At 44.8% G+C, this 15,253-nt stretch overlaps 1 protein-coding gene across 2 annotated transcripts in view; it reads left to right on the top strand.

The window, feature by feature from the left end:
- Nucleotides 1-14,936, top strand: part of RCAN2 (regulator of calcineurin 2) — a 258,384-nt gene extending 243,448 nt beyond the window's left edge. For both annotated transcript variants that reach the window (XM_081247753.1, XM_081247754.1), the window contains one exon: nucleotides 12,413-14,936. In XM_081247753.1, coding sequence (XP_081103879.1) covers nucleotides 12,413-12,573 — 161 coding nt within the window. In that variant the 3' untranslated portion in view covers nucleotides 12,574-14,936. The remainder of the gene's footprint in view (nucleotides 1-12,412) is intronic.
- The last annotated feature ends 317 nt before the right edge of the window (nucleotides 14,937-15,253 follow it).

Here is a 15,253-nt window from a genome sequence, read left to right as displayed (position 1 = left end):
CATATGATGTCACTTATATGCGGGATCTAAAAAAAATGATGCAAATGAACTTATTTATAGGAGAGAAACAGACTCACAGACACAGAAAACAAACTTATGGTTAGCAAAAGGGCAAGGTTGGGGGAGGGTTAAATTAGGAGTTTGGGATTAACAGGTACACACTACTATATATAAAATAAACAATAAGGACCTACTTATACACAGGGAACTATATTCAATATCTTGTAATAAACTATAATGGGAAAGAACCTGAAAAACATTATATATATATATATATATATATATATATATATATATATAATGCTAGAAACTAACACAACTTTGTAAATAAACTATACTTCAGTTAAAAAAACAAAAACAAAAAAAAACAGAAGCTTTCTACATTTATATTAATTCCCCTAGTGAATTTACAGACACCCATCATTTAACAATGACCTGGACAAAATAAGATGAGCTTTGTCCTGGTGGAGAATGAATCGGATATTTTCTTTTGTTTATTTTATAATGCCTATTATTCCTGACTCCAGAAAGAGTATAATCCTATGTTCTTTTTGGATGTAAAACAAAATAGGAAACACAAAACCCAGCCCAGCAAAACAGCTTATCTGTACTCATTAGCAAAATGGCAAAATAGAGATGTCCGTGGCACTAGATGGGTGGTCAGTCAGAGGTGGGATGTGAAATGTCAGCTTATTCTGCTCTCTAGGATGGCTCTGGAAGGTCAAGTTCATTGTCACTGGAAATGCCTGTAAGGAGAAATATGGAAAGTCACTGTCTGGTCCTTTTTTTCCTCCTGCTATTTTTAGCTCTTGTTAGAGAGATCAATTTTAGTTAACTGCAGAGGAGGGCTTAAAATGGTGCTCGAGTTTCAAGTTGCGTACATCAGCTATATTTAGATTTTTTTCCAAATTCTTCTCCATCAAAACATGTCATAGTAAAGGAATTTTGCTGGTTTGCTTCTCAGTATACATCGTTTCTCCCCAAACGGAAAATAGATTTCATTAATACGTGTCACTTATAAGGAGGAAACATTTTCTATTCCAGGCTCATTGATTCCAAGGTAGGGAAAATTCCATTTTTTAGATATAGATGAACACCTATATTTGGGGTACCTGTAGCATGACCGCTATCTAAGCCCCAGTTTCTTGTTCAACAACTGCTATACTCTGATCACAGACACAAAAAGCAAATAAAACAGCCAGTCCCAGGGTTCCATGTAGCGCAGTCTCTGCACATCACCCCCGACCCGAGGGACGCAGATTTGTGAGCCCAGGACACAAGCTCCTTATTTTACACCTACTTTCAAAGAATTTTCCCGGGGTGGGGGTGATGTTAAAGGGGCTTTTCTTCTTAGCATATATTCCACAATTATCCTCAATCACTATTGAGTAGCAAGATGAACTATTTCCTCTTCTTATTTCACAGGTAAAATATGCACGTTGTAGGAAAACGGAAAAGACACAGGACCAAAACGTGGGCGTGTGGGCGTGTGTGCGCATGCGCCCTGTGCATACCCATAGTCCCATAGCCAGGTCGCTATTTTTGGGAAAGGAGGAACAGGGTGATCATCCCAGACTGGAGAACCTCCTGATTCTATGGCCAAATACAAAGAGAGAGTGCGTCCACACGCTCTTCCCTTCCTCACGTCTGCATTTTCCTCTCATCCCGGCAACACAAGCCCCACCTCACAGGCTCCGGGGACCCTGTCTCCCTGGTTTCTCTTTATCTTTTCACCTTCTCCCTCTCTGGTTCCCTTGGTCCTTTACCTCCACCTAGGGTTCCACTCCTTTGTCTCAACCACTAATGCAGGGGCCTCAATCCTTTGTCCTCATGAAGTCCCTTCAGGTCCTAAATGACTCAGGAGGGAATGAAGATAAATGGCCACCTAATCCAGTCTTAGAGGAAACGCCCCAGAAGATAAGCAAACATTTTTTTTTTTTTTACTGAAGGATAGTTGATTTACAATATTATGTTAGTTTCAGGAGTACAGCATAATGATTCAATGTTTTTATAGATTATACTCCATTAAAAGTTATTACAAAATAATGGCTATAACTCCCTGTGCTCTTCAACATATGCTTGTTACTCATCTATTTTATACATGGTAGTTTGTATCTCTTAATCCTCTGACCCCTCTTGCCCCTCTGCCTTCCCTCTCCTCATTGAAAACCACTAGTTTGTTCTCTGTATCTGAGTTGGTTTCTGTTTTGCTATATGAATTTATTTTATCTTTTAGATTCCACATATAAGTGATATCAAATAGTATTTGTCTTTCTCTGCCTGACTTATTTCACTAAGCATAATATTCCCTAGGTCCATCCACACTGCTGCAAGTGGCAGAATCATTCTTTTTTATGGCGGAGTAATATTCCATTGCACTTGTGTGTGTGTGTGTGTGTGTGTGTGTGTGTGTGTGTGAGAGACATCTTCTTTATCCATTCATCTGTTGATGGGCACTTGGGTTGCTTCCATATCTTGGCTACTGTAAATAACACTGCTATGAACATTGGGGTGCATGTATCTTTTCAAATTAGTGTTCTTATTTTTTCCAGATAAACACCCAAGAGTGGAATTGCTGGAGCATATGGTAGTCCTATTTTTGATTTTTTGAGGAACCACTCACTATAGTGTTTTCCATAGTGGCTGCACCAATTTACATTCCCACCAATAGTCTACAAAGGTTCCCTTTTCTCCACATCCTCACCAATATTTGTTATTTGTAAGACTTTTTGATGATAGCCATTCTGACAGGTGTGAGGCAAACTTTCTTTTATTGAAATAGAGCACCTCTTAAAACAAAACTATGGAAGTATTCTGCCTCTCCCCACCTCCCTCTTCCTCTCCCTCCCCTTATCCCTCCTCCTTCTTACCAAAGACTACTTCTGTTTTCCTACTTTGATGAGGATCGGGACTGAGGATAGGGGTGGATGAGGAAGAAGACCCCCGATCACTCACATGGATAATCTTTTCCTAACATGCACATATTCCAGACCTACTGAGGCAGGGAGGTCCATGTGTAGCCCTGATGTCTTTTCTGTGCCCTCCCAACCTCACTCCTGAACACCACAGGCAATATGGCGGTCATGCTTTCATACTCGGTGGACCTCCACTGGAGTCCTGTCTCCACCACTTGTTTGTGGTGACCTGGAGCAAGTTACTTCCCCCTCTGCACCTCTTTTTATTTAATGGTGATTATTTGACAACTTGCAAGCTCATTATGAAGATACAACGAGTAATATACATAAAGCACTTAGCCCAGTGCCTGGCACATAAGAACTATCAAATCCATAGTGGGTTCTATGATCATTCTGCTCTGAGCAGTATTGTTTAGCAAGGCATCCTCAGAGAGATTTCTTGTTTCCTCTGCCAGTACATGAATTACAGAGTCTACCAGGCAGTAAGAACAAGGTGCGTGTCCTTTGAGGTGTTGGTTATTATTTACATGGGCGTGTTCTCGGAACTGCCGGTGAAATATTTGGGTTGGTCTAGACTTTGCTTTATGCCTTCTGCCACCCAAGCTTAGAGGGCGTTTTTTGACAGAAACAGCTGCAGTGCAAAGGAAAGGGACAGAGTTACTCTTCAGTGACTCATCCTGCCCTCACGTCTACCTACTGCATTTTTCTCCGAGGTTTCCCAAAATTAAATATGAGCTTGTGGAATCACTACGGAATCAGAGAGAAAAAATTTGCAGAAGACTTCCCTCTCTGCAAATACTTCTTCCTCCCTGGATTTAAAATAAAAAATCCTAAATCCCTCTTTCTACTTCTGCTTAGAAAATCAGTTCTTTCTCCACTCTCAGACTGATCTGATGAATAGGTGGCTAACAAATAGCTGTGATTTTATTTATTTATCTACTTATTTATTTATTTATATATTTGGCCACACTGCATGGTCGCGGGATCTCAGTTCCCCGACCCAGGATTGAACCCAGACCACGGCAGTGAAAGCGCCACATCCTCACCACTAGACCACCAGGAAACTCCCAGCTGTGATTTTTAAAGTTTCAGTAAGTCCCTCTGCCCTGGGTCATCTCCTCTTTTATTTTGTAGCTGTCAATCAAGCTCCAACTTGAAAAGAGGTATTTCTCTTGCTTTAGGATGATGATTAAAACTCAGGGTGTGAGTTTGAGTCCAGCCTCCACCTTTTATCAGCAACTTTCTTTGAGCAACTTTCTTAACCTCTCTGTGTCTCAGCATCCTCAACCGTAAAATCGGATTGTTGCAAACATCAAATGAGATAATAGAAAATGCTTAGTGTGTGTTACCTACTTATTGTCACCTGATTTTCAAACCATACCTTAGTCTCCTGCTGAAATGTAAGTGCCCATGTTAAGCTCTTAACTCAGTGTTTCTCAACATGACATTTTGGAACTGACAATGCAGTACATTTAGCATCTTTGGGCCTCACCTACTAAATGCCAGTATCCACACCCTACCCAGTCCCTATGACAACCAAAAAAAAAAAAAAAAATCCACATCACATTTCCAGACACCATTGGGAATGTAGCACCTCTGATTGAGAAGCACACTAATTACACTATGGTGGTATTTATCAGGTGTTTCTCAAATATGGCAAAGAGTCATCAGAGACACAGAGGCCAGGAGTGCCTAGTAAGGTGTCAGGTACCAGTGTGGGAGCAGAAACAAGAGGGGCGAGAGGGGGGACAGTACAGAGCCACGCTCCCCGCCCCCTTCCCGGACACAGACACACATTTTCTTTCCTTCCCTTTGGAAAAATAGGGGAAGACAAGATTGCCAGTAAATAACTTAAAAATATCGTTAAATGACATATCTGTGGGAGGGAGGGGTGCAGCTTTGAGCAACTTTATGGTGTTTTTCACTATAACTCAGTCCTTCGACTGAGGAACGCATCGGGCCTCAAACCAAACCAGCATATGCCCTGCCAGGATTGAGAGACGGTTAAAAGACAGGAAGCTCAAATACTGGCTGGTGCCCGGGGTGGAGGAAAGGTGGTACAAGTCACCCCTCACCCCTTCCTGGCTCCCCAATTCTCCCCTATCTAAGAGCCAGACCAGGGCCAGGTGCCTCTGTCTACACAGTTGACCAGAGAATGGTAAATCCAGGGCTTGTGGGCCCTCCCCTCCATGACAAATGCTACCAAGTCCTAACCCTAACACTTGAAAAAAAGAGGCAATCCAAATGTGAACCGTTTCAAACACATTTCAAATCATTCTGAACCTTTCCCTCAGGCTCTGTGTTCAATCTCCCAACAGGCAGCATGTTCAGTAAAAATAACCCACATGGAAATTCCGTTTTACTTATTCCGTAACTCAGGACTGATGCCCGCTACTTCCTCTTGAAAAAAAAAAAAAAATCACATTTACAATTTAAAACATTGGGGGTAGGGGTTTGCAGTGTCCACTCAACATGACCAAGCCTGAAATGATTTTACTACTGGCATTTTCAGTTGTCTTCTTAATCAAATGTAAAGGGCTGTTAATCCAAATGAAGTGTAGCACTCAACACAAAACACAGCATGGCCCTGCGTTCAAGGGTCGAGTTAGAGAGGCTCTTGGTACTTGCCTCGATAAGCCATCATCCATTCTTAAAATTCAGTGTAGATTAATAACTGACACCTGCTTTTTTCCTGTTTGGTTCAGAACTTGCTGAGGGTTAGATAAGAAGTAAGGTAGATAAGATTAATAATGCCAGCTTTGTTTCAGATGAAAGGCTAACGCTGAGAAGGTGGCCAAGATGAGTGACAGCCAGGGCTCCCTAATAGCCAAATCCAGGGAACTCCCTGGCTGTCCAGTGGTTAGGACTCTGCGCTTTCATTGCTATGGACCCAGGTTCAATCCCTGGTCAGGGAACTAAGATCCCACAAGCCTCGCGGTGTATACAAAAAACAAAACAAAACCAAAAAAACTAGCCAAAGGAATCCTATTTTTAAAAAAAATAGTGAAACCCAGAGCCATGCGGTTTTACCCAGCCTGTCCCAGAGACGGAAACAGTCAGACTGCCCCACAGTGCAGGGCTTTTTCTGCTGGGCTTAGCACGTGGCCGAGAGCACGGCAGAGCACAAGCCCTTTGCAGGCAGGGCTGGATCAAGAGAGAGGTGGCACAGGGTGAGCTGGCATTGCCAGTTCCTTTCCCCAAAGGTACCCATTAGATGTCACTCCTCTTCCACTGGTGAGGAATAAAAGAGGTGCCAGAGAGAGGGGTCCCAGTGATGGGCTAATGGAACTCCCTCCCCTTGAAGGAATCACTGGAACTGGTGAAGTATCCATTCTAACATAGCACATGAGCAGGGAAGAAAAGAGGAAAAATCACCAGAGACAATGAATTTCAACTCAATTGTAGGGGGTTAGCTTGCTTTTGAGCAAAGAACTTACATGACCTGTGCCCCACTTATCAATTGCTACATAACAAACTACACCAAAATGTAGGGCTTGAGCAAAAACAATCATTTATTTTGCCCACAAATTTGCTCTTGGAGCAGGACCCAGGGGGGTCACTCATCTCTGCTTCGTGCAGCGCTGCTGGGGCCACTCACCTGGGGACGGGCGAATCAGCTTTCAAGATGGTTCACTCACTTGGCTGGCAAGTTGGCATGGCTGTTGGCTGGCAGCCCAGATAGGCTGTGGTTTCTCTCCGTGGGAGCCTCTTTGTGCCCTGCTTGGGCTTCCTTATAATATGGAGGCGGGGTGCCAAGCATGAGCACCCTGGCAGAGCCAGGGGGTAGTGCCTGGCATTTTTGTGACCTAACTCAGAAGTCGCACTGGTTGCTTCTGCCGTACTGTATTAGTCAAGGCATCCTAGAGGCCTGCCCAGATTTTAGGGGAAGGAGCAAAGAGGGAGCAGTCCTCAGCGCAGGAGTGGCAAGGTTCTAGAAGAGTAATGTCGGGCAGGAAATATTATGACCATCTTTGCAAAACACAGTCGATCTACTACAACACGTAACTTTCCTGTTGAGAATTCACCTTGAATATGAGAGGTAGTAAAGGTAAAGCAACAAGAAATCATGGAGGACCTATTTCCAGAGTCCAAAGTTACCATAAGAGATGCAAATTATCTCAGTCCATAATTTATAGTCCCTTTATTTTGTATAATTGACTAAGTGTTGTCTTCTAAAAAGGTTCATTGTCAAGGAGATCTTACGTAGAATAACGTGCAATGGGCCAAAACCAAAAGGGGCAAGATGCAGAAGGAATAAATGCCCAACTGTAGCTACAGACTGTTCACAAAAACATGAGTTGCCATGAGAGAATATTCAAAGTTAAAACCAGGCCTTTCAGCAGACTTTCAACAGACTCTCTTGTAGAATCTGAAAGCAGTAGAATCGTGAGAGGCAGGGCTGGAGAGGGATTATGAGCGCATTCTTTGAGGTCAGGTGGACCTGACTTTGGATCGTGGCTCTGCCATTCACTACCTGTGTGATCTCAATGTCCTCCTGTATCATCGAGACATTATGAAACCCACATTACAGAGCTGTCGCCGTAATTTGAATATCCAATTTATGTGAAGTACTTAGAGCTGTGTCTGGCATTTACTAAGGGCTCAGTAATTAGCTGCTGTTGTGTTTCAGATAGATGGCAAGTGTCTGTGACACCTCCTATGTCCTGGCACTGAGAGTTCACAGAAAATAGGACAAACACGTGCCCTTCAATGGTTTGTAGCTTAGTGGGAAAGCTAAAACGTACACACGTCTTTTGAACTGTGCCCAAGCCCATGACAGTTCCAAAGGCCTGGATGAGAAGTTAACGTGTGACCATGTGCCAGAGGAGTTTACACTTTCTTGGCTGGGCATTTGTTTCATGGAAGGAGGTAGAAAACCCTAACCAATGCCTCTTCTGAGGGCTTCTGGTCCTGGCCTCTTTTCTGAGGCCTGGGGAGAGGACAGTTTGAATACGAACTCAAAGAGTTGCGAGTGTGAAGGATGAGCCTTGGCTTGGCCTTGAAAAGACACACTGGTCTGCTTGGCCGTCCCTCCTTGTCGCCTCCTGAGCCCAGTGGGTCCCCAGGGGGTGACGGCACTGACGTCAGCCTTCATGGTAGAGGAATTAGCTGAAGCCCAAAGGGAAAGTGAGGCCAGAAACAGAAAAGTTCAATCAAGTGAGACCAAAGCTATGTCTTTTGATTCTGTGGGCTCTCAGCAGCTGTTGGGCTTTGCCGGAATTTTTTTTTTTTTTTTTTTTTTTTTTTTTGGTACGCGGACCTCTCACTGCTGTGGCCTCTCCCGTTGCGGAGCACAGGCTCCGGACGCGCAGGCCCAGCGGCCATGGCTCATGGGCCCAGCCGCTCCGCGGCATGTGGGATCCTCCCGGACCGGGGCACGAACCCACGTTCCCTGCATCGGCAGGCGGACTCCCAACCATTGCGCCACCAGGGAAGCCCTGCCGGATTTTAATAGTAAGAAAGTTTCCAAAATCAGAACAGTGGAATGTCAGCATTAATGGGGTCACAGCAGTAAAACAGCTCTACTACCAAGTAGTCTGACTTTGTTAACTCAGTGTGAAAGTTGCCCTGCACAGGGTGGCCCGCATCCCAAGCGTGCCCCCAGCACACCTAGTCCAAGAGGAAAGTGTCTCCTTTCAAATAGATAAACACACTGCAACTAGAGGTGTCTTTAAAAGAATGTTCTTTATCCAAGCCAGGGCAGAGAAAGGGTTTCATCAAACAGCTAGCTTCATTATACATATTTTACTACTGTTTTTTTTTTTAAAAGCTAGCTTCTTTCCAACAGATGAAGAAAGGGCAACATCTGGTCAGTCCCCTGGCTGACGTCCCTGCTGTCACCACCGCACCCCCAGGTCCCCTGGTCTCCATCTTCCATGGCAGATTCTTTTCTGTCATCCCCCCATCAGAAGGTGAGAGGCTGTTGCTCGCCTCATCCCTGCATCACACCCAACAGGGCAACGGAGGGGACCACGGCAGCCACTAGTGTCTCTGCAAAAGGCACTGCTTCTCCAAACGGGAGGACGTCGAAGAAATCCTGAAACACAAGAACTACCTCATCTGATTACTCAGAAATTATTTCTTTCTCTGTTTCTTGTCTGAAGGTGTCTCTCATTCAGACTTGCAAAGCGTTCTGGGAGGAAAGAGAAAATTCTAGAAACCCTGGGTACGATGAACTCCATCATTGTCCACAGGATTTGCTGTTCTCCCAGAAACAAAGATGAGAAGGCCAAAGACGAAGAGTGCTGGTGGCCGGGAGGGGCTGCAGAGCTGATCTGGGATGTCTTGCTTCTTCTCCCATATGCATCTTCAGCATCCCTCCCTCTGCTACCCTCTCCCCGCACTATTATCATTTTCCAATGAAAAATTATGATGTGGACTGGAGGAAGGGAGGGGGCAAGTTATTTGCACACCAGCATCCTCACAGGACCACTGCCCCCGGCCTGTCACACCAAACCATGTAACAGTGTCCACCCAGACACTGAAACACGGAGAAGCACCTAGGGGTGCTGGGTACCAAACTAGAGGCCAATACATCTGAAGTTGCAGACTTGCATCCTCATGCTGGTAAACTCTCTTTGCAGCAAGCACCCCCAGGAAGCTGTCAGGTGTTTGAAAACCGCTGCTCAAAGAAGCCACCACCCCAGGTCTGCCCACCTGTTGCCCAGAGCCTCTCATGGAACTCACAGGTGAAGCCGGCTGCACACAGCTTCCTCTCCTTAGCAGCGTCTGCAGTGGTTCTTCTCCCTTGGGCTTTTGATAAAAATGACAAATTGCTTTAAGGAGAACGAAACAAACACAATTCAGTGAGCTGTGGGTAGCGTCAATGTGTACATCCCAACTACAAGGGCATATGGGATAATAAGTTCAGTGTTGATTACAGGGAAGTTAGTTTCGGACAGACTATCCATCCCTGCTAGCCGGCAGGGAAGCAAAGTCTAGCATGAGTTCTGCTCCGTGTCCCCTGTTTTTGTCACTCTCCTCTCCTGAATCCACACCGGCCCCGTCAGCTCTCTGTATCAAAAAAGTCAACCTTATTCACATAACTCTCTCTACCTACAATTTCACCCAATCTCGACTCTAAGTTATAGAGTCTTTATGGCCGTTATTTCTGTGGCTCTAGCTAGTTCTCACCCTCTTTGTTGCTGCCAAGATCCAGGGAAGTGCTGGAGGTGTAATGCTCCATTTTTGTGAAATATCTGGTGCCCTCATCCAGGATGTTGGTTCGGGGCGGGGTGGAGGTCCAATAAAGACTTCTCTGACTCTTAACAGAGAGAGAACTCTCTTAGCAAGATACGGCTGTATCCGTTTGCTAGGGCTGCCATAACAGAGGACCACAAACTGAGTGGCTTACACGACAGCAGTGTATTGCTTCACTTTCTGGAGGTTAGAAGTCCGAGATCAAGATGTTGGATCAACACAGGGCCATGCTCCTTCTGAAGGTGCTGGGGGAGGATCTGACCCAGGCTTCCCTTGTAGCTTCTGGTCGTTCCTTGGATTGTGGCAACATAAGTACAGTCTTCACATGCAGTTCTCCCTGGACGAGTGCCCATGTCCTAATTTCCCCCTTTTTATAAGGAAACCAGTCACTTTGAAATAGGGCCCACCCTGATGGCCTCATTTTAACTTAGTCATCTGTGAAGAGCCTATTTCCAGATAAGGTCATGGTCATAGGTACTGGGGGTTAGGACTTCACCATCTTTGGTGGGGACAGGGGCGGGGGTGGGGAACACAATTCAACCCATAGCAACAAATGACTCTGTACATTTACATCCTCCTCAGCATCACTTAGAAAAGATTAGATGCTTAATGCATTGTCAGTGCTTCTCAGCCCCTAATGTCAGCACTAAATTTAAAACTGTGCCTTGCAAGCGTTTGCTGTTTTCACCACGGACACTTACCAAGGTTCATACAGGAGCACATAAATGCTACCCCAGCTCTGGCACTGACAGTCCTGGCCCCGGCCCTCCGGAAGGGCACTGTCCACTGCAGACTGAGGATGACAGGCAAGATGCCAGGACTGAGTGGTGTCTGGCTTTGATCCTGGAGGGAGGGCAAGACTTCGGGGACTAGGTGAGACTATAGCAAATAAAAGTAGCTGGTTTGGTGAGTATACCAATGTGGCTGTCACGATTGGTGAGAGACTGTGCAGAGTCTTTTGTCCTAGTCTAAGAAATGAGGACTTGATCTAGTGAGACCTGGAGAGCCACTGACCAGGAGGGTGTCTGGGAGACGTTGCTTTTAGGTGTTTCCCATTCATGAAGGATGGGAAAGGAAAGATAGGATGTCGGAAGAAGATTAAGCGTGTCAGCAGTTAACCTGAGAAGTTACAAGCATGCAGATTGAGAATGCCCTTTGCACCCTCCCACCTCCTGGACGCCTTCTACTTGTCTTTTAGACCCAGGTCAGCTGTCGCCTTCGCTGGGAAGCCTTTCAGAGTTACTTGCTCCTTGCAATTTGGTACCACTGTCCTTGACATATATTGCCACCCCAGCGCTTACCATAGTATTTTGTGGTACTTTCTGTTTCCATGTGCCATCACTGGGCTGTGCTCTTGTGGAGGACACAAGTATTTCTGAATGTGCCTTGAATCCTTTATGATTAGCAATGGGCCAGAGCATGGGAGATGCTCAGTAGCTACACCCTGAAGTGAAACAGAGACAGACAGGAAGCCTGCTGGCTAATAGTGAATTGACTACAAGAAGAGCAGGTCAAGAATAGACTACCAGGGCTTCCCTGGTGGCGCAGTGGTTGAGAGTCCGCCTGCCGATGCAGGGGATGCAGGTTTGTGCCCTGGTCTGGGAAGATCCCACATGCCGCGGAGTGGCTGGGCCCGTGAGCCATGGCCGCTGAGCCTGCGCGTCCGGAGCCTGTGCTCCGCAACGGGAGAGGCCACAGCAGTGAGAGGCCCGTGTACCACACACACACAAAAAAGAATAGACTACTAGACTCTTGGAACTGGAGGGAACTTGACCGTCATCAAATCCTGTTACCATGTAACCACTGCAAATCCCAGACGAGCGGTGATTCGACCTTATTCCATCCTGGGGCAGCTCTTGCCATAAGAAATGTACAGCAAGAGGAGAACTTGGAGAACTTCTCCAAAAGATGAAGGAGTGAGGTGATGGGCTCAGGATTACTCAGCTGTTAACAGCAATGCTGGGAATTGGAAAAGAAACTGGTAACTTACTGCCAGGCCCACTGAGTCATCACCCCCATCCTTTGGACTGTAGTTATTACCATTTTGAAGTTTACAGCTGCGGATGCTGAGGCGAAGAGAGGTGAAGCGGCCTGTTCAGGGCTGTACAGGTGACAGGCAGTAGAGCTGAGATGCAGAGACAGATCAATCTCATTTCACTTTCCAACACCACCCCTGGAGAAGACTCAGCATCTCCTGAGACACGTAAAATGCGCCCTCACTTCCTAAACAAACTGCACCAAATCATTTGTGTAGAAATCCCTCCTGCTTTCTTACCCCCATTTCTCTTGCTTTTCAGGAGAGAAGTATGAGCTCCATGCAGGGACTGAGTCCACCCCAAGTGTCGTCGTGCACGTGTGTGACAGTGACATCGAGGAAGAAGAGGATCCAAAGACGTCCCCAAAGCCAAAAATCATCCAGACCCGGCGTCCCGGCCCGCCGCCCTCCGTGTCCAACTGAGCTCACTGCTCCACCTCGAAGAGAATACCCGTCTCCTCTTTATCATGCTTTTTGCCCCCCTGTTGTTTGTTTGTCAAAAAAAAAAAAATAATTGCCTTTAAATCCCTGGGTGTTTGGTTGTTTGAGATTCCTTCCTTGTAATCAAGCCTCTCGGACAAAAGGGCTAGGAAAAGGTGATATGTTTCCTGATCATATCATACCCATCAAGTATAATACATTATTTAGAAGATTCTAGAAAAAAAAGTAGTATTTTCTTATTAAACAATCAGCACAGCCTAACCTTCATGCTCTCATGTTGATCCAAGCCGGAGACATCAGTGACAAATAGCACCTGTGTTGCTTGTGAGCCGTTCCAGTCCCAGTCCTGACGTGTGTGCGTTGTTTTTTCCTGGCCACTTAAGTAGGACCATAAGTAAACTTGACTTTGACTGCATGAGATATCCCTATCTGGTCTCCTCAGTCCTCTGCATCCCAACATTCCCAGGACATGCATGATCACCAGCATTTATTTTCATGATTTGACGATATACTATAAGTCACAGATTGTCAGCATCCAGTCATGTCCTATCTAGATTAGCAAAATTATCAGCATCCTCCATCTTAACAAGTCTGGGTGTAGTCACTCTTTCGAGTCAAAGACTTCATAGCTCTGTTAAAATTCCTGGAGGAAAAACTGAGCTTGGCCCCAAAGACATCCCTCAGTAGATTTTGAACACGATTCCATTGTAGAAGTTTCCCTGCCTCACTGGGGAGGCTTGTCCAGGATGATAGAGACCGATTTCAGACAAATCTATTTATCACAAAAGTTTCATGGTGTCTGAATGATTGTTTTTTTCTCTTTGTATATTTGTACAAATGTTTCAGCTGTGCTTTTAAAAATCTGGATGTTTTTTATTTAGGGATTGTTCAGCCATTAGCTGCTTTAAAACATATGTGCATTGCTTATGAATGCATTCATATGCTAATACAGGTAATCTGATAATATTACACTCTATTATGGATAATGCTGAATTTTGAAAGGGCACAAAACGTCTCATGCCAATATATAAATGATTAGCCAACACCTTTGCTATCAAGACCAGTTGTTTTTAAATAAAGCGAAGAAGCAAGTGTCGGTTGCAGACAATTGGAATGCAGCTAAATCAATGTAGCAGCCACTGAGCATATTCAAAGGGAAAGACTGAGAGATCAATGTATGCAATTCCTACTCGTGCAACGCCATATTGCTCAGAAACGTATTTGTTTTTGTTACATGTGATTTTTCTATTTCTCTAGCCCAAAGTGCATTATAGAAGATACACCTATAGAACCATTACCTTCTGCTCTATGTGCCAGGCCTCGTCTACTCCTGTACATTCATGAATTACTTTAGATGCAAATGCCAATTACGATGGAGTGGGGAAATACTTTCATTACCCAAGCCTCAGAAAAACACACAAGAACAATAACACAACCACCTGATGGAAGGATTGTTGTGGTTTTTGATTAAGGTGTAAGTTTCATCAGAAACTTAAAACATTAGACTGATTACTCAGAAACAAAAGTCCGTTCTACTGTGAATATAGCAATATAGTACTGGATACAGTACAGGTGAAACTAAGGACAGACAGCGTTGCTTGTAAAATCCTGAGTTTCCATAGGAAAATGCAGGCTCCTTTGAAAAATAAAATCTGAGGAGTATATAACAAGCAAATGCTTTGACTTTCCTTGGCTGTGAAGGTTTTTGGTTTTTCATGGACAAATGAAAAGATTAGATTTAATAGTGGAGAATTCTGCCCTCTAGTGGAAAAAGTTGAGAACTACAGTCCATTTTGTGCTGATTCTCTTCTTAAGCGTCAGAATTTTTAGAAGGCAGGCTCCAGAGAAATCTGGGTGAGAGAAACTATTTGGAAATGACTTTTCAATGTTTTAAAACAGATCCATCAGACATTTCCAACAAAATTTAATAAAAGTTGAAATGACCATTGTATGTCATCAGAAAAACCCCTCAGTGGAATATAATATGACCCAAGTGGTTAGTCTTGGTGACATTTATTGCAAAGTGTCAATGTTCATCTGTCTCAGATCAAGTAGTTCTCTCATGAGGTTGGGTTTGGGGAGTGGGGAGAAACACGTGTCCCAGGAGAGGGAGAAGAAACGGGAGACTCCTTGAAGGGTTTCGGTGGCCCCTCCGAGCACCATGAAAGTCGCAGTTGCCTCAGCATCTCCGTGAGCCACAGGATGCAAACCTCTTCAGCACTATTTTAAGTTTGAAAAGTTTAAATATGGAGGAGGAGGGGGAGATTGCCACCAACTGAATCATTTGTGCACGTGTATAGCTCAAAGAGCTTAGATTTCAAATATACCTGGTGAATGACTCTGTCCACGTAGTGTAATTTCTGTGTTTTCTGCCTGAGTTGGATATTTCTGAGTGATGATTGTGGAGGAGGGCGATTCCGCCTATAGTCTTTCTAAGATGTTACCAAGAGATAAAATTAACTCATCTGAGCTCTTCCTGAAATGGGGTGGGGGGGAGCTCGTTCGCAGCATCTCATGAAGCAAGAGGAATTCACGGCTTGGAGGGGTGGGAGGGGCTCTGATAAGGGGTCTGGGGGAGCCCCCTGTTTATTGTCACACTTCAGCCAGCTTGGTCCTAAAAGCCATTCCAAGTGTACACAGACACTTTTAATATAACCCCCAC

The sequence above is a fragment of the Mesoplodon bidens genome (genome assembly GCF_964165515.1).
Source record: "Mesoplodon bidens genome assembly, chromosome: 10".
In the NCBI taxonomy this organism is placed as follows: Eukaryota; Metazoa; Chordata; class Mammalia; order Artiodactyla; family Ziphiidae; genus Mesoplodon; species Mesoplodon bidens.
This window is presented reverse-complemented; position numbering and strand designations above follow the sequence as displayed.